The sequence below is a fragment of the Podarcis filfolensis genome, assembly GCF_964270895.1.
Source record: "Podarcis filfolensis genome assembly, chromosome: 6".
NCBI classification, from domain to species: domain Eukaryota; kingdom Metazoa; phylum Chordata; class Lepidosauria; order Squamata; family Lacertidae; genus Podarcis; species Podarcis filfolensis.
In genome coordinates, this window is record NC_139609.1 from 84814010 (window position 1) to 84837357 (window position 23348).

At 47.1% G+C, this 23348-nt stretch overlaps 1 protein-coding gene across 2 annotated transcripts in view; it reads right to left on the reverse strand.

Moving 5' to 3' along the window:
• BMP7 (bone morphogenetic protein 7) overlaps nt 1-23106 on the reverse strand; it is a 79484-nt gene extending 56378 nt beyond the window's left edge. Inside the window, exon 1 of one of the 2 annotated variants that reach the window (XM_083618894.1) lies at nt 22040-23106. In XM_083618894.1, the coding sequence (XP_083475020.1) occupies nt 22040-22490 (451 nt within the window). In that variant the 5' untranslated portion in view covers nt 22491-23106. The remainder of the gene's footprint in view (nt 1-22039) is intronic. The other variant, XM_083618893.1, reaches the window with a different exon arrangement.
• Nucleotides 23107-23348: the final 242 nt, after the last annotated feature.

A 23348-nucleotide genomic window follows, 5' to 3' on the forward strand; every position in this document is an offset into this window, starting at 1 on the left:
CAGTCAGTTCGGACAATAATGAACAAGACAGAGAAACAGTCTGAATCAGTGGAAGGCCACTTCCTTTGTTCCTATGCCATTATGAAAGAGGGATTGCACTAATATATGTTCTGGGGATTCGGCAACAGGACTGATTTCATGCTGCGTTTATAGCTGACTTCCCTGGGGCAGCTGCAAAGACAATTATTCCACTCTGCCCCAGGGGAAAGGGCTATGCCAGCTGGAAAAGCCCTCCTCTTTAAGAACTAACAATTAGAGTTCTGAGTGATAGCTGAGCTTCATTTTAGCAAGCATCGTGAACTACTTAGGCTGCACGTGCCTTGCGCACATTGGTAAATATATATAACATGCATTTTTATTTAAAAATAAACAAGAAAGTCAAGAAAATATTGCACATACAGTAGTACCTCGGGTTACAGATGCTTCAGGTTACAGACTCCGCTAACCCAGAAATAGTACCTCGGGTTAAGAACTTTGCTTCAGGATGAGAACAGAAATCGCACGACGACGGCGCGGCAGAAGCAGGAGGCCCCATTAGCTAAAGTGGTACCTCAAGTTAAGAACAGTTTCAGGTTAAAAATGGACCTCCAGAATGAATTAAGCTCTTAACCTGAGGTACCACTGTAATTCTTCACTTCTTTTAAAAACTACAGGCACATCGGCATGTTAAAATACCGTACCCAAGAACTATTTTGTCAGACCAATGTAGAGAGAATAGTCGTACATCATCCCTAAGTTTACCATTCCGAAACTAATGACTGTCAACCATTCCTTAACACATTGATTTTCGTACTTACAATTTTCAAAGGCACATATATATCTCAATGCAACAAATAGCTACTATAGCTTGGATCAAGACTTTGCTCCTGCCAACAGACTGGCAGGTGACTTTTGTCCATTTCCCCATTTAGATCCCTGCACACTCCAAAACATTGCTCCAGAAGGTTGGAGCCAGACTGGAACAGTACAGAAGATGGCACAGGGGATGCAGCAGACCAAATATGAATCAATAAACAAAAGAGGACCCAGAAGTGAACAGGAAAACTACTACCGTAACACCAAACTATGCACAAAAAATAAAGCATCTTTCCTTTGCTCTAGACACCTAAGAACATGATTAAGTGAAATGGTCCACTCTCATTGCCATCTCACTCGGCCTGAATTTCAAAATAATACCCAAGGTTGCACTCTTTCACTGGGTCCTTAATCCAAGGCCAACCATAACAACAAGCTACCACATGCTAGCCTTTTCCTTGTGAGGATCTTGGCTGTAGCCTACTCCAGTTGTGTTGGGTGGAAATATGGTTCAATTAGAATACTGCAGGATTTATGCTTGTGTAACTAAAGTCAAGGTCAGTTTTCGTTCTGCTGCTAATGAGCAATAGTGCTTGCTCTTCCAGACAGGTGCTTACCTAACTTTTAATGAGTTTGCAGAGTATAAAGCAACACCGAAGCCAGGAGGGGGAACATGTGGCCCTTCAGATGTTGATGGGCTGCAACTCATCCTCAACTACTGGCCATTCTTGCTGGGAGCCAAAAACATCTGCAGCACCACACCCTTGCGCAGTTCCCGCATCCTGATCCTGGTTAAGAACACTCAGTGTAAACCCATTGAAAGGAATGGATGTGATTAAATCAGTCCATTCATTTCAATGGGTCTACTCTGAGTAAAACTTAGTGGGATGCAGTCTCTTGTGCATGTATGTTACTCATTAGAAGTCGCATAGAATGGGTTTTTAAAAATTTATTTCTAAAGCGGTCCCTTCGTTTGTTTCTTGAAAGACTAAAACGGACACAATTAAGTCAATCCCGGATGAACATTATTGAAATAAGTCAAGTGTGTGACAGGAAGGGTTTAGGAAAAAAGAAAGGTGGGAGGGGGAGATATACCATTATTGCCAAATGTGGTGCATTACTGGCTAAAATATTCCACCTGGCCACTGTTAAACACTCTGCCTTATTCCTTCACTCAGCTGATTCCAATCTGTCATCTCAGCCACTCTTGGGCATCTTGTGCATTAAGACGCACTGAGCTGTGTAAAAACTAAACATGTTATTGTTTTAGCCACAAATTAACAGTTTCAGTATAAATATTAGCATTTCCTCACTGCGGTTCAAGGAGAGAAGCCATAACAGCTATAACAGCATACTTTATTTTGACTAATTAAAAACAAAGGCCTTTGCAATTTAATATATTGATTCTAGCGGTGGGACTTAACCCCCTTTTTTGTAATAAGTGTACACAGCTGCGCCGCTCACCCCACCCCACCCCTTTTAAATGTAATCCCCACATTCCTCCTGACAGGATCCGCACAACTCTGTATTAGCCTTAACCTCGCTGACACTGCCAGAATATATTAAACTAAAGCATAACAGTGTCCCGTTTAAAAAGGCATCTGTCAACAGCCCCTGACTAGGCTTTAATAGTTAGAAGCGTTTTAAAAAATTAATCTTTCCAGTTGCATTTCATTCCCCACCACTCCACCCTGTACCGTTCCCCCCACAAGATGTCCCAAACTGGATGCAATTTATATTAAGAAAAGGCAGAAAGTTGTCTCTGTGTGTGTGTGTGTGTGTGTGTGTGTGTGTGCGCGCGCGCGCATGTGCTTTAAAAGCAGCCGAACAAGCAACAATGGAGAGAAGAACAAAACTGCCAAATTAGACCTTTGTGAGTCTTGGAATAAAACTGCTCCCCAAACTGGTGTAAAACAGTCACTTCACCACTGCAGTGAGTAAGAGGAACCTGCTCCAGCTGCCCACACTCTCCAAAGACAGCCGGTGTGCTTATGCACACACAGAGATGTCAAAATGTATGTTGTTCGTCAACAGCAATGGCCGCACCGTAAGAACACATGCTGTGGGTTCCAAGAGGGGCCTTCCTTTTCGGATGTACATTGCAAGACTTGCTTCGGGGCTTCTTAAACCACAGGCCTTGATGACTGTGTCTGTAGCAGCTCCTGCTCCCAAAGCTCTGGTTTCTGGTGATCTAGTGAAGTCGACAGGTTCACACTTTTTGGAATGCCCTTCGAAAGTACCCTTGGGACAGATCTGATTGCCCAACTGCCTTGCAAAATCAAGTATTCAGTGGATTTGGATGCTCAACAATGAGTTGGTAATGCCTCTCTGTGCCCCAAAGGCATGTGCAATGGATCTCCTCCTTCCCATCTTCCATGTAAACAGCAGTGGCACATGCCCTCCTGTTGAAGAATCATAGAACTGTAGACTTGGAAGGGACCCCAAGGGTTATCTAGCCCAACCCCCTGAAGTTCATGAAACTCTTTTTCAACATTTTTTTTTAGCTTTTCAAATTCAAAACAACCGTCAGAACATGTATCTCATATGCATCGACTTCCCATCAAGCCTTCTATTGTGTTCGTTTCTTACCTTACAAAGCTGCTATATTACTTATATTTTACCCATTATATTTGTAACTTCCACTTCCTATCAGCTGCTATACTTCAAATCTGCAGTGCAGGAATCTCAACTAAAGCATCCATGACAGATGGCCATCCAACCTCTGCTTAAGCACCTCCAAGGAAGGAGAGTCCGCCACCTTCTGAGGGAGTCTGTTCCACTGTCAAACAGCTCTTACCATCAGAAAGTTATTCCTGATGTTAAGCTGGAATCTCCTTTCTTGTAACCTGAAGCCATTGGTTTGGGTCCAACCCTCCAGAACAGGAGAAAACAAACTTACTCAATCTTCCATGTGACAGCCCTTGAGATATTTGAAGATGGCAATCACATCTCCTCTCAGTCTCCTCTTTAGCAGGCTAAGCACACCCAGCTCCCTTAACATTCCCCAAGGGTTTCCAGACCATTGAAAATCTTGGTTGCCCTCCTCTTTATGTTCCAGCTTGTCAATATGCTTCTTAAATTGTGGCACCCAGAAGTGGGCACTGTATTCCAGGTGTGGCCTGACCAAGGTATAATAGAGTGGTACTATTACTTCCCTTGATCATGATACTCTACTTCTGTAGTTGCAGCTTAGAAACCCATGCTGGTTCTTAGTTATCAAGCATCCTTTTTTAAGTGCTCACAGACCAACTGTTTAGTTATATGCTCTAGGACCTGGGTCTTCTTTTTGCCTTTTTGAAGATGGACCTCACCTGTATTCCAAGAATTCTCAAGGATGATAGACAGAGTCTCTGAGATTACCCAGTAATTCCTTAAGCTTTTTGAAATCAGTCTTCTTAAAGTCCAGAGTGCATGTTCAACTACACTCAGCTTTCCCTTGCCTTTATAGAATGAAACCCAAGGAAACATTATCACTTTCTCACAAGGTTTCCAGTACTTCCACTTCGTCAATCAGTTCCTCCCTGTTAGAGAGGACCAGGTCCAAGAAAGATGCTCCCCTTGTTGCTTCTTCCATCTTCTGGGAAATGAAAGACCTTTTGGTCTTTCTTCTTCTTCTTCCCCACCTACAGTATAAGGTCCATGCAGCTGCCATTAAGACTATTTCAGCAACTATTCGCACCTCACTTGAAGCTATTAACACCTCATTAACATGTCACAAGCAGTCACTTTTCCTCCAAGGCCTTGAGCTGGGAGAGGCTACAAAAGGGGAATGTGGAGGGAGAGAGATCTCCAAATGGACCATATAGCTTCATTCAAAATGCACTAGAGTCAACTGGCTAGTGGAGCATCAGCCAGGTGCTACATTGCTGGTTACAACCCCAGAACATTAGATAAATACATCAGTGTAAATACTGGTTTCTTTGCATGCGCAAACAGAAATCTGGACAGGATTTTGCTATTGTTTCTAGCAAATAAGGCTTTTTTGTCTTATTTTTCAGCTACCTTCCTACAGATTTCTGCTTACCATGCCCAGCAGCTAAAAAGATAGCAATGATATGCGTAACTCACCAAGGCAAAAAGGGTATCTCTTTGAATAGGGCCCTACTCTGCAGAGCACTTAGCATAACAGTTAACCCAGCCATATACTGAGGTTGTGCAAAATGAGTAACAGCCCAGGGTCAAGCATTACTCATTGCCTATAAAGAGAGCATTTTTTGAAAGCCTCCTCTTCTCCTTTAGCATCTAGGAGGAGGGGTCCATAGCTCATAAGAAAAGACTGAGTTTTACATGCAAAAGAGCCGAGGTTCAAAGTCCTGCATCTCTGGATAGGGCTGGAAAAGAGCAGTGTCTGAAACCCTGGACAGCAACTGCCAATTAATGTAGCAGTCCATAAATGTGAATAAACAAGAGACAGAGCAGACAGTTGCAAACATTCAGTCTTTATTTGCAAACCACAACAGTGGGGTCCCCCTCCTGCCAAGGTGCGGAGTTGGGTTTGGACTCAGTCGCAGGACTGCCTCTCTGCTTGAGGGGGATCCATGGTAGGTGCAGCACCTGTTGACTTGCAGCCTGTGAACTATGAACCTGGCGCAGCAGGGACAGTGAGAGGAGTAGGGGTGAGAACTGAGGGGGTGTCCTCGAGTGCTATTGGTGCATCAGCCAATGGTGGTTACCCCCCTCCATCATGGGGAGGGAGAACACCAAATTTATGGAGGGTGTTGGGCTTGTGGTCTGCAAGTTGGTCAGTGCCCCTTCCGCTGAGGCAGAGGAACTGGCTCCTGCAAAGCACAGAGTCGCTGAACGGAGATGGAGGGGCAGATCTTCAGAGCTGCGTCTGCTGCGTCCCTTACCTGCCCGCGGCTGTGGCACTCCTTCCTGGATCCCATCAGCAGGTGGTGGCAGAGCTGCCACCTCTTCCACAGCTGAGCATCTGCAAGGTAATCACACAGCGGAATGAGAATAAGGGCTAGCAGTTGCAGGTGCCAACCCCCCACCACACCTGACCCCTCTATTTCCCACTCCATCCGTGGTGCCGGATCCCCTGAAAATGGATTCCACAGCACATGCATTATGGTGCTGGTGAGTTTCTGCATCCCGCAAAGGGACCAGGGCTAATGGGCGAGGAGTGTGTGTGTTGTGAATGGCATTTGGGGTCAGGGTGGTGCGTCCTCCTCTCAGACTGACCTGGTTTTCTGTCTCCATGGCTGCTCCTCCCTGTGAGTGGTTGCTGGAGGTGCTGAATTGCCAGGGTGCAGCAGTTACTGCTGCTGCCATTCCTGTCCTGCTGTGAAGAGAAGCTTGGGAGAAAGCTGTTAGCACACAGGCCTTGTCCATTCCCCATTTCTGGGTGTGGTCTCTGACAAGTGCTCCAAGTGCCCTGTGCCTGTGCAGTGTGCTCCAGGAGCAAAGCGCCTTTCACCAGGTGCCCGGAGCCCTTCTCCCGAGTGCAACATCCCTGCACAAGGAGCTCTTGAGGCAGCATGCCACACTGCAGGAAGCACAAACTGAAGTGAGATGCAGCTGGAGCATGCTCAGTTTATATCCTGCTGCCTTCGCCACTGTGCAATTTGCCACGAATTACAGCGGATCCCGAGTGCTCTTTTGAAGGATTGTAGGCAGAGCCGTCTTTAGCATATGCGCCGCCGGGGTGCAAAGATCAACCGCATCACCAGTGCCCCCCCCCGCATCACCAGTGGCCCCGAGGTCGCTGCGCTCTGCCACTAGGCCCGAGAGAAGCGCCTTCCTGCTCCAGCGCCTCCAGCGAAAGGCGGCCGCATCCCAAGTTTCCCCTTCGAGGGGGAGGCCAAACTTCTAAGGGGGTCAGGAACCCGGCAGGGTTTGTCTTGTCAAGGCTCTGCAGAAGCGACTGTGCTGGTCCCGTGGGAAGATCGAGAGGCAAGGTCCGAGTCCAGTCCGAGGTCAAAGGAGCAATATGAAGGCAGTCCATAAAAGCTGACGCTGAGTGCAGGGCAGGGTTCAGGCAGGAACTGGCAACCAACAACGTTGCTTCCGCAACTTGGGACTGGGGCTAGCTGGCTTTTACCTGCCCCGAGGCATAGGGCGGCCCCGATCCTCAGGTGACTTGCCTGTCCTGGCCTGCAGGCGAGCACTCCTGAGGGAACTTAGTTCCCTCCGCCTCTCTGCCCTAAGCCTCTGCAGCCCAGGAGAGGCTGGAGGGTTATTGGACCCAGAGGCAACCTCAGTTTCCTCTGACGGGGCTGAGAGTGGAGCAGGCAATGGGTCCTCCACCCCCTCAGGAGCCCGAGCAGACTCAGCTGGTGCCCGCACCTGAGGATCCAGCGCAGGTGAGGACCCTTCAGGCTCATGCCCCAGCCACAGCTCAGCTGCTTCTGGAGGCGGGGAATCCTGTGCAGGCTGGGATTCCTCAGGTTCAGCATCCAACTCTGAATCCCAGGCCATCACAGCGACATTGCATTGTCTTGTGCTGCCGCCCAAGGGTTGCCTTTGCAGTTTTCGCATTTGCTTTTTCCAGTGGCAGCGCCTGGCGCCCCCCAGAATTCAGTACCCAGGTGCCCCACACCCCTTGCACCCCTGGGTAAAGACGGCCCTGATTGTAGGTGAGCCTGAGCTGAAATTTCTACAGATTTCTGCAGACCCTCCCCATGGACTTCCATTGCTGATGGAGCTCATGCTAGGCTGTCAGGTCATGTGACAAAGATGAGCAGGCTTAGGATCCAGCATAAAGTGCCCCCGCTTCACTCCTATCCTCTCCACTCCCCCAGAATTCTTACAATCTGCTGGTCTTGGCTCAGCAGGAGCTTACGCTAGAATTGTCCAGCTGAGCCAGGATTCAGCCATGAGCTCTGGAGTTGCTCATCCCAGCAGATCTGAGCTCAGGATTGCCCCCTAACTTAGGTCCATTGGTTTCAATGGGTTTACTCTGAGTAAAAGTTAGTTGGCCACCACTCTTAACTTTTTTTTAATTGTTTGTGTCGTTAAGAACACATAATATGTCACAAATAAATTACATGTCCCCTGCCCCCACCCCTTGTAACATACCAAAATATTATAGCATCATCTAAAGATCAGATATAAGCATTAATGGCTCAGAAAGGTTGGGTGTCTTTCAGTGGTAGAGGTTCCTAAATACAACTGTTAACCAAACACTTTGATATTCAGAATGAAGGAGATCCTAAGACGAATCCAACTGAATTGCAGTCTTTGCTTTGGATTTTGTCCCTGATTAGGAAACCATTTTTTAAAAAAGAACTAAATAAAACATCCCCTGTCAATCATATGTACACAACATCACATACGCGTGCTAGAGGACCTGTTCTGCATCTCTCGTGCATAGCGATGATATACTAAAGCAGGCTTGCAAGCCTGAAAACAACTCCCTCTGCAATATTCCTCCCGAGGCCTATTGCACTTAACCACTTGTCCTGGTACTTTAATTACAAGCCTATGCACATATGCAGCTCCCTTTTTAAAAAGTCAAGTAGTTTGAATGCTTCCCAACCCAAAGAGGTTTTCAAAGCCTCCTGATGCAAAATGCTAGAGAGAAAGGAGATATTTCAGGAACGTAACTAAAAGCACGCAGACCCCCACCTGCAACACACACATACACAGACCACTCTAGATCTGGATTTTGGAACATACGTTTTCCATTTCCCCTTTATCCTTCGTATCGCTATAAATAATCACCCTTCCACCTTGCTGAAAAACATCACACCACCTGATATTTTTATTTGACACACATGCTATAGAACACATTGGCCCAGGCCGTGTCCCACGTCAATTTCTATGGTCCATTCAATGCTTGACGGTGCTGCCTATATATCAGATTAAAATGCTGGGGGGACAGAGCAATGGGAGACGGAGTTTCTCAAAGGTTGCTCTCACTTCTAGAACATCTAAAAGTTGTAAAGCACAAGCATATTCAAAGAAAACTTTGCAGCGCTTTTTTTTAAGCAAACTTTTAATGAGAGATGATTTGACAGGCAATTTTGAACACTTTTATACATCCACATACAGAAGTACCTTTCTGCATATCCTTATTAAGATGTTATGGGAGCTATTCTGAAAGGTCCCTAAGGAACACTGGTGTTGCTTTACTTTGAGCCTTCTGCACGGGTTTCTAAATCTCAGCATAAAATGACCCAATGCACACGCTTCTCAAAACAGCCAGAGACGTTTAAAAAAGGAGGGAGAAAGAGAGAGAAAAAGTGTATTTACCCTGATGTATGGACCACATCATGTGATCCTCGACAGGCCTTCTCAGGGCCAAGATTTAATCTGCTTTGTTTCAAGTGGGAAATACGTGAAGATCAAATAAGTTCAAACGCAGGTCAAATATCCCTTCAGAAATTCTTTTCATTTATACAAGCCGGGAAATGCAAGTTTAAGAAGTGTGATTATGAAAGGGTTACTACAAACACAGCTGTACACATACTCTTATATCTGAAGCTCTCCGAAGTGGGGGGTTGGGGCGGGGAGGGAGAAACTTTGCGACATCTATATTAACCTTTGGCTGTACACCAAGGAAGGCCTGTAGCGAGATGGAATGCAAAGCAGCCTTTCCAATTTTTAACACAAGCCAGGTTACAGCTGCAAAGGCCTGCCCCCTGCATTCACTTCACAAAGCCAGTCCCAACGGAGGATTCTCTACAAGTCCGTTCCCCCCCCCCCTTAAACTGCTTCAGAATGAAAAAACGCTAATGCCCTACAGTGCTAAAAGCCTGCTATTCTAGGGGGGCAATGGGATGCATATTCTGGTGCCAAATACTTGTCAGGGGGGAAATTTGGGGGGGGGGGAGAACACCACCAGATGGTATGAAGTAAACTGAAACTCGAGGTCTCCTCAGCATCTTCGCTTACATGAACCAAAAGTCACTTTTGTGCACTCTTTCCAAGAATGAGTAATTTTCCTAATTTTCCCCCTCCTCTCTCTCTCTCTCTCTTTCAGTTTTGTCAAGCATTTAACCACAATTTTATACTTGTCAGTGAGGTGACTGGAGCTGACAGCATTTCGCACTCATACTGAGCCCAAGAGGGAAGAGGGAAGAATACAAAAATGGCCACCCTGACCAGCAAATATTTTCAGCAACCTGTTCCAAGCAGGTGGGACAACTCTGCTGTTTGTGACGGCCTTGCTAAGACCACTCAGATCAGGGGTGAGCCCAAGGTAAGAGTAGGATCTACTGGCAGATTACTCAGTGACTTGCAGTATATCTGCAAGTGTTTCTGACTCCCAGTAGTTGAACAATGGAAAATGTTATTTAAAAGAAAAATCTCTGAGATGGCTAACCACTTATTTCTCGGCTTCAGTGTGCCTCACCTGTAAAATAGGTGTATTCATCAGCTGCTTTTGACCTCGTCTTAGTGCAGCCCTGCTGGCCAATTTTAGTTTTGTGATAGGAATTATGATCTGCAGCAACTCAGATGTAGATCTGTACTTGCCAATGCAAGTTAACTCAGTGGGTGGCCTCTTGGGGTGCAGGAGATAATTGGAGCCACACAATGTACCATTTAAGAAGGTAAGAGCAACCCTGTTGGATTAGACCAAAGACCTGTCTAGTCCAGCATTCTGTTCTCATGGTAACCAACCAAAAGGAGACGGGAAGCCTGCATCCCAAGATCTAAGAGAGACACTGGCAATCCCCAGCAACTTGTATTCAGAGGCAAACTTGTACCTGGCCCCAACCCTCTGGCCACTGTTTTAAACTTGGCTTTGACTGGTGGATCTCAATGCTCTAGTATAGCGGTTCTCAACCTGTGGGTCCCCAGATGTTGTTGGACTACAACTCCCATCATCCCTGAGCTCTGGCCTTGCTAGCTAGGGGTGATGGGAGTTGTTGTTGAACTACAACTCCCATCACCCCTAGCTAGCAAGGCCAGAGCTCAGGGATGATGGGATCTGGGGACCCACAGGTTGAGAAAGACTGCTGTAGTAAATCATAGAATTGTAGAGCTGGAAAGGACCCCCAGGGGTCATCTAGCCCAACCCCCTGCAATGCAGGAATCTTTTGTGCAACTTGGAGCTCGAACCCATGACCCTGAGATTAAGAGTCCCATGGTCTACCAACTGAGCTCTCCCAGTGTACATTGTGTATAACGAAGTACATTCTGTTAGCCTGAAGGAAGCACACCCCAATGTCGATCACAGGGCTACCTGAGCGCAGGAAGGGAGAAACTGCTTCCATGCTGATGCACTTTTGATTCACACAAAAATGAATTTGCAGAAAAGAAAAAAATATTACTGCAAAGCCTGCTAAAATCATGTTCAGAATGAAATGCATTGCAAATGTGCCCAGGCTATGATTTTATTCCTGCTTCATCACCAAAACCACAACTGGAAGAGTTCATGCCCTTGTATTTTTTTTTATTTATAAAATTTATGAGTCACAGTTTCCAGCTCCATTGCCTGAGCATAAAAAGCATAAAAGATAAAATCACTTGGCCACCTTTGAGTTAAATCTGCACTTCTCACTACTGAAAGGTCCAGCTGCGTTTCCAAGCATCACACAGGACCCTGTTGAGAAGCAGCATGGACTCCTTTGTAGCCTAGAGAGGTGCTTTTCAAACCTTGTTCCAAGGAATCCCGAAGGGATTTACCAATGAGATAAATAATAATGGACAAACATCTCAGAAATACAGCTGGATTCCTGATCTCCTGTGATCAGGGTGGAAGGGGTGCCTCTGAGTTCACATGAGGTAACAGTCCCCGATAGCCTGGACCAGTGTTTCCTATAAGCTCAGCACGTACCTTAAAATACTCTGAAACCTATAAAGCACTTGTAGCAGGTCCGCAGAGAAATCAATACGGAAACAGTTCTCTGAAACAGAAATATATCCAATTTGGGTATCACCATTCTGGAATCATGGAGCATTCTAAAAACAAATGCAGTTAAAAATACCAGAAACAGTTATCATTAAGACATTCTAAAAACAATTAAAAGCATTCTCTCATCTCATGGTCTTAGGGTTGTCAGGAACAGTATCCTTCAGCCATCAAATGCCTATAAACAGGAAAGCTTTCAAACTGCTTCTGAAAGCAAGATACACCTCACCAGAGAGGGAGGGCATTCCACAAAAAGGGAGCCACCACCAGAAAGGGCCTGTCACAGGTCAACACCAGCCAAGCAGCCCCTGGTGGCATCACCACCAACAAGGCCTCGTCTGCCAATCGTAGTGTCCAAGATGGCCGATACTGGAGCATGTAATCTTTCAGTTACCTGGTTCCCAAGCCATTCATGGCTTTATATGCCCAAATAACAAGTGCAAACAAAGTATCTTCCCTAACAACACCACTATAAACAGACAGGGGCTGGGACATGTGCAAAACCACACACAGTCTGGGGAAATGTGCAGAGGAAACCAAGTCAGACCATTGGTGTAACTAGATCAGTATTGTCAACACGTACTACCAGTGGCTAGCTACAATTTCAGACCAGGAGACCCTCCCAGCTCTTGCTGGACATGCCAGGGGGCTGCTGTATGCAAAGGAGGTGCACTGAGCTACCTACAGCACATCTCTTGCTACTTGGCTATGCTCCATCCTTCCTGCACCTTACGTCACCAAGCACAAAACAGTATCCATCGGTTAGTGTGGGACAGGCATGAGGATTGCGAAAGTGTCACTCCCGGTTGCTGGGTGCCACAAGTGGGGAGAGTGTTGCTGCATTCAGGTCCTGTTTGCGGGTTTCCCATAGCACTGTGAGAACCTGATGCTGAACTAGACCAGGCCAGAGCCTTATCCAGTCCAGCAACCCAGACTCCCACAGCAGCCAACCAACCACATGCTAAGTAGGACTTGAAAGCAGCAACACTCTGAAGGTGTTGTTCCCCAGTGAGTGGAATTCAAAGGATCCTGGAGATAGCATACATCATGACTGGTAACCAGGAGCCGAACACAGCCTAATCCTCCTCTAAAGCCATCTTAAAGGGACCTCCAAAAACCTTAACAAAATAAAAACAAACGAACAACCACCTGCCTTTTGATTCTCATTAGCAGCAGCCAAGATTTACTCTTCATTTTAAAGCAGGGGTAGGCAACTTAAGGCCCGGAGGCCGGATGCGGCCCAATCGTCTTCTCAATCCAGCCCACGGATGATCCAAGAATCAGCATGTTATTACATGAGTAGAATGTGTCCCTTTATTTAAAATGCATCTCGGGGTTATTTGTGGGGCATAGGAATTCGTTCATTCGTTCATTTTTTTCCTCCAAAATATGGTCCGGCCCACCACATGGTCTGAGGGAGGTATGGCTGAAAAAGGTTGCTGACCCCTGTTTTAAAGGGCGAGGTCCTTCCTCAATTTGCAACAGAAAGACAACGAGTTTCACCCTGGGATGGCTATGTTTCGATTGCAGTCCTCTAAAGCAGAAGGCAAGTATCGCCACACACCCCTCAGGTTATTTTGCATGTCTGAGGGAGGTGGGATGGTATTGTTCTCTCCTTGAATACTGGGGTTTCACTTACCTATTGATCTGGGGAAACCATCAATCTTAGAAGTTGGCCTGGGGGCCCTATTCTAAGGAAGGGAGTCCTTTGGTGGTGGCTGGGCAACTGCCAAGCCCTTGCCTGCTGCTTTTAACTAAGCCGAAAGGAACAGGTGATTGTAATGGTGTTCAGTTCCCTACTTCCCATTAGACTTACCACAGCTCCCAAGCGGCACACCTGAGGAAAAGCGGCAGCAGTGTGGTGCAATGGTTAGAGTTTGGGGAGAGCCAGGTTCTAATCTCCCAATCCCAGCTGCTGCAACGTCAGGGTGGGGTGGGGAAGCTTATGCTGAGCTTATCTCGGGCTAAGCTACTGTGATGAGAGTTCAGGGAGGAGTCGTCTCCAGTGTGCGGTGGTGTTGCATGTTGGCAGTCTGGCTGGAAGGTGAGCCAGTTGAAAAGGAAAGGATGGAGCAGGAAGACCTCCCTGAGGGTGCAGCACTGCTCCGCCCAGCACAGGACAACAATGGAGTGTGGGTCTCAGCCACCAGGAAGGGAGCTAGAGGAAAGGAAGGGAGGACAGTTCCACGCTACACATTTAAAGCATATTCCATGCATGTTTAAAGGGCATGGCTTCCCCCAAAGGCTGCTGGGAACTGTAGTTTTTAAAGAGTTCTGGAAATGGTAGCTCTGTCAGGGGGAAAACTATAGGATTCTTTTGGGGAAGTAATGTGCTTCAAATGCATGTTGCAATATGCTTTATCTGGAATATGCAAGTGTGAAAAAGAGGAGGGACAACAACAAGCAGAGAGCCAGATAGGAAAAACCAAGGAAAAGGAACAAGAGAAGAGAGGAAGCAGAAATAAGGGCCAAAATTGTAACACTAAGAGAATATTACACCACAAACTTAAAACTGATTTAACCGTCCATCAGCTGTGGGTAAGGAGCACCGTTCAGGGGTAAGGCATCTGCTTTGCACACAGAAGTTCCCAACTTCAATCCCTGCCATCTTCAGGTAAGGGTGGGAAGAGCTGCTGCCAATCCATGTAAACAATAGATAAGATAGTTAGATAGACCTCTGGTCTGACTCAATATAAGGCAGCTTCCTCTGCTCTATGTCCCAGCTGCCCTCGGGAATCCAGAGCAATTGGTGCCTCTAACAGCCAACATTTCCATCATGAACAGGGAAGGGCTGTTGACTTCATACCTGCTTGTAAGCTTCTCAAAGGCATTTGATGGGCTTACGAATATTCAGCAAGGTGGAAACTTGCCCAGGGCTACAAACAGTGTAACAGATGGGATCTCAACTTCAAACATCAACAACTCCCCTGCTCGAAAAAAGAATCTGTTCCCCCTTCAGTTAATGTACCCTCCCTTCTAAAGGATCAGTGTCTTGTCAGTGGTGGTTCCACACCTTTGGAAAGCCTTCCTCTGTGTGGTTTGTCAAATCACTGCTGTTTTTCAATTCCACATCTGTTTAAGGTGCTGGAAAAAGAGCTGTTAGATGCTGCAGCCATGCAGCGCTCTGGTGTTACTGGCAGAGCAGGCAGGGTCAATATTCCCATAAACCCAACTTGCACTGTTTTGCTGGCACGCTAGTGCTAGAGACTTGCATCCGTAACTGCCATATTAGGGGAAAGAATAGCAAAGATCAATGCACACCGGTATTTCCCGTTTCCTTTCCCCTTATGATGGCAGTTCGGAGAATTGTGCGCACTAAACAATGATCTGCAGATTATGGGAACTGTCACTCAGTAGGACAGGATTTCTTTAACAGTGAAGTTTCAATACCTACATCAAGCTAAAAGCCCAGGTTCGCCAGTGTGAGTCACGACAAGTAAACTGTTGTGGTTTCCATAATAACTAAAGTTTGTTTTCAAGGTGGCTTTACACATTGCAAGGAAGCATATGACCATTGCACTTTCTCTCTCTGCAATTCCAGTGTAACCCATGGAGGGGAAAGTCATGCATCACCTCTGTGGCTGTCTATGCATCGGAGGATACACAGCTCGTCACACATTCCCCAACTACACTTTACTGTATTGAGCACAAAAAGAAAAGAATAAGTGCTGTTTGCTGGTTCTCCATCTTTCGGTGCTTCCTTGCAAGTTACAAAGCCACTCTGTCTTCTCATAAAGGATCATTTGTTCCAAATGCAAAATCTTTTAGATCTTCCGCCATCCTTGCAAAGCTTGCCCACCTAGCACCTCCTTGAAAAACTCCTTCTCCTGATGACCAGACACGCAAAGGGGTAGGTGGAAAACTGCAAGGAAGTCAGTTAATGTGTACCAATATGTTGCAATTATTGAGGGCTGCATTTATTTTATTTATGTTCTGTACTTAACTTACTTTAAAAAAGGAAAAGGAGCTGCAAAGGCTTCCATAGTGCTATGACACTTCTCTGCTGCAATGCACATTCTGGCATTATGGCACTTGCTGCGCTAGTTTGACGTATGTAACAAAACCCTACCTGGGAAATACAATGCCCACAAGAGTATCTCTTACAAAACCAAGGCACACAGTTTAATACAGGCTGCAATTTTAAAAGATCGCTATAGAAACCCTTCAGTTTGAAGGGGGGGACACCACCTCACAAAAGATCTTCTAATTTCCACTGTCAATAGAAATCTGTATGTCTGAAAGCAGGTGCTGTGCTTCGCTATATAGGCTGGCTAGCAACTAGTCTAATTCATTAAGAAGTCTATAAACAAGCTGGCCTTTGTCCCATGGAGATGAAAGAACTGAGACTACAATGGGATGAAAGGTGTGCACAAGGATGAAGAAAGCTATTATGGATCTATGTCCTTTCTTAAACTCGTCCTGGCATGCACTGTTGACAGGGGAACAAAACCATACAGACAAAACTCTCAGAAGTGCCTTGTTGCTAATAGTTCCACCTGTCTATGTTAAAACGATTGGATCTTGCCTATCATCTTACTAATGACAGACCATGCTAACAAAAGGCAAACACAATAGAACTATAACAGCACCATGATTTCTTGAAGAGCATCTCCTGAAGTATAGCATTAGACTGGTCTCTACAATCAGCAGGCAACAGGGGAGCGACTGGGTGCTCTGCCATAAAGCAAACTGCCTACACCATAGAAAATTAGCCAATCAGGAGGAAAAGTTGAGCCTATCCTTCTCCCTGATGTGGTATTTTTCTATGTGCAGGGATTTTTTTCAACACAAAGGTAGCATCAGGTGCACAGCGCCCTTCATCTAACCTTAAGTAGCTCAAGGGGGGGACGACCCAGTGGATTGCATATGCTGGCCCTAGGAAGGGAGTGGATTTGGACCCAACAGTGGCACCTCGGGTTACATACGCTTCAGGTTACAGACTTTGCTAACCCAGAAATATTACCTCTAGTTAAGAACTTTGCTTCAGGATGAGAACAGAAATTGTGCTCCGGCGGCGCGGCAACAGCGGGAGGCCCCATTAGCTAAAGTGGTGCTTCAGGTTAAGAACAGTTTCAGGTTAAGAACGGACCTCCGGAACAAATTAAGTTCTTAACTCAAGGTACCACTGTACATGCAATTACCTTAACTTCAACCCATCAACCTGCACAGTGTAGAAGCATGTTGTCTGCTTTTATGTAAGCTATGATTTCTTCCTAAACAGGACCTGACAAAGAAGAGCTTTCTGTTCAGCATTTCAAATGAAGCTTTACACTTTTCTCTGGGCGACAATTTTTGTGATATTGCTTAAACTCTCAAATGAAATGGTTTGTTAAAATATTTCAAACTGTAACACAAGACTCCTGTAGCTTTTGCTTACATAGAGGTAATGGATGAGGATTCTAAGACATTTGCGGAAAGTCAGCTAGCTTTTTAGGAAACAATGCACGCTGTTTCTCTGGAACTGCCACCTGTGTTTATCTACTTCTACTGCTGGAGAGATTTGGAAAGTGAACTCACACGCCCCCCCCCCCAACTCCAAGGACAAGGACTGATATTAGGACCTGTGCTTTTTAACTTGTTCATAAATGATCTAAAGTTAAAGGGGTGAGCAGAGAGGTAGCAAAGTTTGCTGTTGATACCAATTTATTCAGAGTAGTTTAAAAGGGGGGTTGCAATGAGCTCCAAAATGATATTTCCAAACTGTGTGAATGGGCAGTAAAAGGACAAATTTCACGTTAAGGGTTATTGGGAAAGGGATTGATCCAGCAAGGCTCTCCTTATGTTCTTACTACTATATAACCTTTATCTAAGCTACATCCCCTCTCCTCAAGCTGCACACTTAACTGCTGGGATAGCTCAGTCAGTAGAGCATGAGACTCTTAAATCTCAGGGTCATGAGTTTGAGCCCAGCGTTGGGCTAAAGATTCCTGCATTGCAGAAAGCTGGACTAGATGATGCTCATGGGCCATTCCAGCTCTACAATTCACACCACACTGTTGCTGCCCAGAAACCTCCCCAAGTGATCCTCCTAGGATGAGATGTATACTTGAACTGCAGTAATGCCTCTGCTTGCCTAGGTGTAAGACTGAGAATTGGGAGGTGGGAGCGGTGTATGTGCATGCAGAAATCTCTGACTTTTGCATGCTGGAAAATAGCCTACTATTACAAAGGTAAGAGTCACACCTGTTGTTATGCCCACTTTGCCTCTGACCACACCCACCACTTGTATGTGGCCCCTGAAAGGCTGCCCAGGATGTAATGTGCCTCTTGGGCTGAAAGAGGTTCCCCACCCCTGAGATAAACAATGGAAAATGTGAGCTATCTCATTCATTCATTTGCATCTCTTGATTGCTCACCATCTGATACAGCTGAGCAGTTCCATGGAAAAGCAAGGAATTGATTGCTTGATGCTGCTGCAGCCTCCAAGGGATGGATGTGTATATGCAAAGCAGCTCTAAGTCTTGCAATCCTTTGCTCACCTATATGGGACCACATTACTCTGAACACGGCAGCGTTTAGTTCAGAGTAAGCCTGCACAGGATTGGGTTGAGATTGAAGTCTCATGCTCTACAGACAGAGCTATCCTATGATTCTATGAATTGCTTTTCACTGTTTATAAGTTCATCCTGATTTTCCTGGATTTAGAAAGTGTGCCTGAACATTTTGGCTCTCTCTGGGTTTATGCGCATGTATCTACACACACACACACATGCACACCATGTTTATAAACAACTGCGTGAAGGTTCACATGGTCGCCAGTTTGCATGCACCCAGTTGCCATGATCCTTCTGCATCAAAGAGGGGGTGGAACGATTAGAAGGCTCAGATGTATATCACCCAGTGTACAAACGTTGACATACATAAAATGGCAAGCTTCTGGCAATTCTCTTTTACTAGCATACTTGATCTCTGTACAGAGAAGAATAATCTTGGTTCAGACGCTCAGCTCAGTATGGGGTTTTTCCTTACCAAACCCAAGTTTTACAAAGGATTCCCAACAATGGAGTTCCATACAGGTTCAATGACTATGTCTAAAGCAGAGGTGCAGAACCCTTGTCAGCCCAAGAGCCACATACTATCATAGGCAACCTTCTGGGGGTCACATTCAAGTGGTGAGCAGGACCAGAGGCAAAAGTGGGCATGTCTCTAACTTTTGTATAGTGCATACACCCACACCCATCTCGCTGCCATTGATCCAAGCCAGCATCATCGCAGTTAAAGGAAACATTCTACCCAGGCAATACAGAGCAGGGTTACTGAAGGATCTGGCCTGGAGATAAGAGGTGTGACCTCAGAAAAGTCCTGAAGAGGCCTGAGGGTGGTGATTTGACACCCCCAACCCAGGTCTACTTAGAAGTGGCACCTCTTTAGTCTTTTATCTCCCAGCAGCCGCACCTTGCAGACTATTCACAAGACTCTTCCAAAACCATCATTTTATCATCAACAGTCTTACTTTGTGGTCATTTGGACAATCATGAAATCTTAAGCAAAAGAGCCCATAAACACAACAACAAAGATGAGTCAGATTATCATTTCATATTCAAAGGGTGTGTCCCTTCAAATTCCCAGGGAGTCCCTTCTTGTTTAAAATGTGAGCTGCAGAGTAGAGGGCAGTGGGGGGGGGGAGCCTGGGGCTGCGTTTAAAGCTCTTGGCTGTTCTGAACTTCTGTTTGGATTTGGTCTGGATTCACAGAGTTGCAATCTGTACATGCGGTGGTTTCCCAGATGCATGTGACACAGGCTAAAAACAGATACAGCAAAACTGGTGCCTATAATTATATATTTTAAATAGACAGCTTGCCCCTGAGAGTGTTCTACTCAAACCCAGCCAGTTTATTCTGACCCAAAGCACACAAAGAGAAATCCCCATTGGAGGACCACATCCCATTAAAAAGGCTCAGCCAACCGCAAGCCGAAAAGTGACAACTTCCATTTAATTTGCATAAACCCATCCACATGTGCTCACCAAAAGAGCACGGGCTGGCAACCCAGGCTAGCTCATTAGAAAGAACAGCAAATGAGGATTTACTAGAGAACCTTTCTTGGGGTCATTAAGATCACAACCCACTTACTGCAGAGTTCTCCCACTGGTCTAAATAGGATCCCTCTAAAGTAAAAGGTTTGGGGACTGCAGCCTGAAAAAGAAATGAAACCCCACAAGCAACCCTACAAAAACTGGCTCTTTAGAGAACCTTAAATACTGCCTGTGTGTGTCCCCTTTTCCACCAGGACTTCATTTACAGCAGCACCAGCAATGTTGCAGTTATTCAAAGGTGGTTTAAGCCCCTTCATCTGTTATATGTTGCAGTCTGTGGCCTGCTGCAGTTCAGGTTCCCAACTCTGAATTAGCCTCACGGCAAAATGCCGGCAAACACTGCTAAAGCGAAGAAATAAAGATGGACATCATGGCATTCCTGTTCAGGCAGCAGCAAAGACAACAAAACAAGACTGGGAGGCGAAGCAAGGAGTTCTAAGTCGCCACAGCAAATATCTCTGAGCCAGCTCCCAAGTGCATTTACAAGATGACACTAATTGAGATTAATTAATCCACAATTAACAACACCACATGATCAATCATCAGAGTTGCAACTACAACTGAGAACCACTTTGTTATAGCTAGTTCTCAAGACCCCTTGATACAGAGCTGTTTTCCATAAGAACACTTTGTCCATACAGTACTTCCATAGTAAAAGAAAAGAAATTATTACTCTTTCAGCACATGCATATGGAATTATTCTCACAATCCTAAATGAGTCACAAAGGTCTTTATTCTAGGTTAAATTACCCCATAGCAGCACCATACCCCTCCCTGTTTTACTTGATTTTTAAAGAGCTAGACAAGTACCCCACCCCTACTGTGAACTGGGTACCAAAACATGTACATTAAAGTATAATTAGGGGCCCATACACAAGATTCTGTAACCTCCAGGCTCTAAGCACTTGTACACAGTAAAATGATGCAATTTCCTCATCTTTTAAAAATCCATACTCATTGGTGACTGTTTCAGTTGATGCTTGCAATCCACGCTGGCTGTTGCAAGCATGGAACCCAAAGGGCTCTATTTGCTACTCAGTACTTAATCTGCCTTTTGAACATGCCATGGTTTGCCATGCATCTTGGTCCTATGAATTCAAGCACCACTCACTCCCAAGTTAGTGTGCATACGATTGCAGCCTTAAAGTGAATCTATGAATGTTGCCTTAGCAGGGAAAGGACTGAAGACAGCTGATGGCCCAAACCTTTGGCCTTGGAAAAGTATTTCAGGTGGCTATCCTAGAAACACTCAGTAATAAGCAAAAGCACGTATCTGAAGATCACTCAGCACTGACAGGTTACATGTTAAATTAATGGCTCTCACGCTGTGGGACACCACCACCCTTGTTGAGTATGGATCACCTAGTCCTAGAAGGAGGGATATAAAGTTATACAGAGGGACAGGATCCTGAGGCAGGTGGACCCATCCTTCTCTCAGCATTCAAGACACACTGGTAGGGTGAATGTCCCTTAGAAGAAGATCATAACTGATTCACAATGGATTTGTGAGGATAGCAGTTCCTCCACTTGCTCCATCCATCCAACCCAATTAGCAAAGACCCACTAATTTGTTCCGATGTTTCCCTGCTTGCAGATTTGAGAGGCATCATAAATCTGCTTTTCAAACACCATCGCCTTTTCAAATGCCAGCGTTGGGTAAGAACCCCAATCAACAGGTCTTTAACAGCAGCAGGCTGCAGGCACACAAGAATGGCACACCAAGGATTGCTGTCCTGAAGGTTGGTGCAAGGATGGGGGATCCCGGAAATTAAAATAAACTTTTTTGGGGGTGGAGATCAAAACACTTCAGAAGGGCTGCACTAAACCCTTCCTTTAACAGCTGTCTCATACATGTAACTAGAGGGTTCCTCCAAAGGTGCTTTAGTGGAGCGTTAATATTTTTAAAGCCCAGTCTAATACTTCTGGGTGAAGGGGCAGCATCTTAAGCCAGGACAAACACTGAAGAGATAGTAATAAATAGTTTCAGGTCAGTTCAAGCGGGGTTGTTGTTGTTTTTTTAAAAAAAAGATTAGCTCCATGTCTGAAGAGATGTCTGGCAAAATGTCCTCTCATGGGGGGCCATCCCGCTGGGTCACTGCAATTTCCCACAATGCCCTGGAGTACCACTATTGGGGGGGCGGCATTGGGGGAAATGGCTCCTGCCTGCTGCTAGAGAAGCCCTCAGCAGGTGTCTGCCCAAACAGGCCCTACAGGGTGGCGCATGGATGCCACAGGAACTGCCCAGGATGCCACGGCTGGGCTGCTATGCCCTTGCATTGCCAGTGCCAGCCACTTGGCCTCACCATCCCACAGGTTCCTCCTGGCTTCCCGGAGGCCACGAGGAAGTGTCCGTCTCCCAAGTGTTCCCCAAGCCCCTTCTCCCTCTCCCTGCCAGCCAAGAGACTCACCCATGTTGACGAAGCTCATGACCATGTCGGCCTCGGTGAGGAAGTTGCTGTCCTGCAGGCTGGCCAGGGGCGGCCCCTGGGTGCTGAAGATGGGCTTGTAAGGGTACGAGTAGCCCTCTCCGCCGTCGCTGCCTCCGGCGCCCTCCTCCTCCACCGACATGGCATTGTAGAGGTCCAGCATGAACATGGGCGCCGAGTTGTGCTTGCCGTGCAGATGGGGCCTCGGCCGGTGGGGCAAGCCCAGGATGGAGAGGATCTCCCGCTGCATCTCCCGGCGCTCCTGGCTGCGGAGCCTCCGGTGGATGAAGCTGGAGTGCACCTCGTTCTCCAGCGTGAAGTCGGCCAGGGCGCAGCGCAGCTCCACAGCCCAGGCGCCCAAGAGGAGCCACACCAGCAGCCGGGCGGCAGCCGCCTCCGCCGCCCGCCGCTTGAACCACCCCGCCGCGCGCATCTCCGTCACGGGGGGCAGAGCCAGGGAGCCGGCGGGCTGGGCGGCGGCGGCGGGAGAGGCGGCCGGCCGAAAGAGCCGCGCATTAAAAAGGAAGGGACAGCCGAGCGCGCCGCGGAGGGACCGATCACTTGGCCGGCGAGCTGCCCTGGAGAGCCCACCGAGAGGCGCGCATGATAGCCCGGGCGATCCCGGGAAGGAGGGAGGAGCGAGCGCGCTTACTTGCCGAGAGCCATACGCGGAGAGAGGGCAGGACCCCGGGCTCCGACCTGGCCGCTTCCCTCGGGGATGTGCTCGCTCGCTGGCTCGCCCGCCCGCCTCGCCACCAAGCGCAAGGCTTCTGAGCGGCGGCTTAGCCGAGCAGGCGGCAGCGGGAGTTCGCGCAAAGGGGCGGAGCTCGGCGCGTTGCACTCCCTCGCCCAACTGGGAGAAGTGTCCCGAAGTCAAGCCACAGGAAAAGCCAGCCTCGCCGGCTGCGTGGGTCCGCCGCTTGCTTCCCCCGCCGATCCAGGCTCTGTGCCCCTCAACAACACTCAGACCCTTGGGGTGGGGTGAGGTTAGGAAATAAAGGTTTTTACGCACGCGGCGTGCGCATCGGCCTTCCACATCTGGCACCGGGAAAGCGAGGCACTTGTTTTACGCAGGCACGCGGCGCGTTTCCGCGGGAGCGAGCCCCCCCCCTTTGCTCGACGGGGCTTGCTCCCCCAGGTAGGATCTCACGTGGGCGATCGAGCCCCAAAGCGAGCGGCTGCGGCTCGGGGTGAAGTTGTTGCAGTTCCGGCAACAGCAACGCCCCGCCAAAGTTCTGGGTCGGGGGAATCAAACCGCGGCGTTTATTTCTAAAGTGTAGCTGCTAACCAC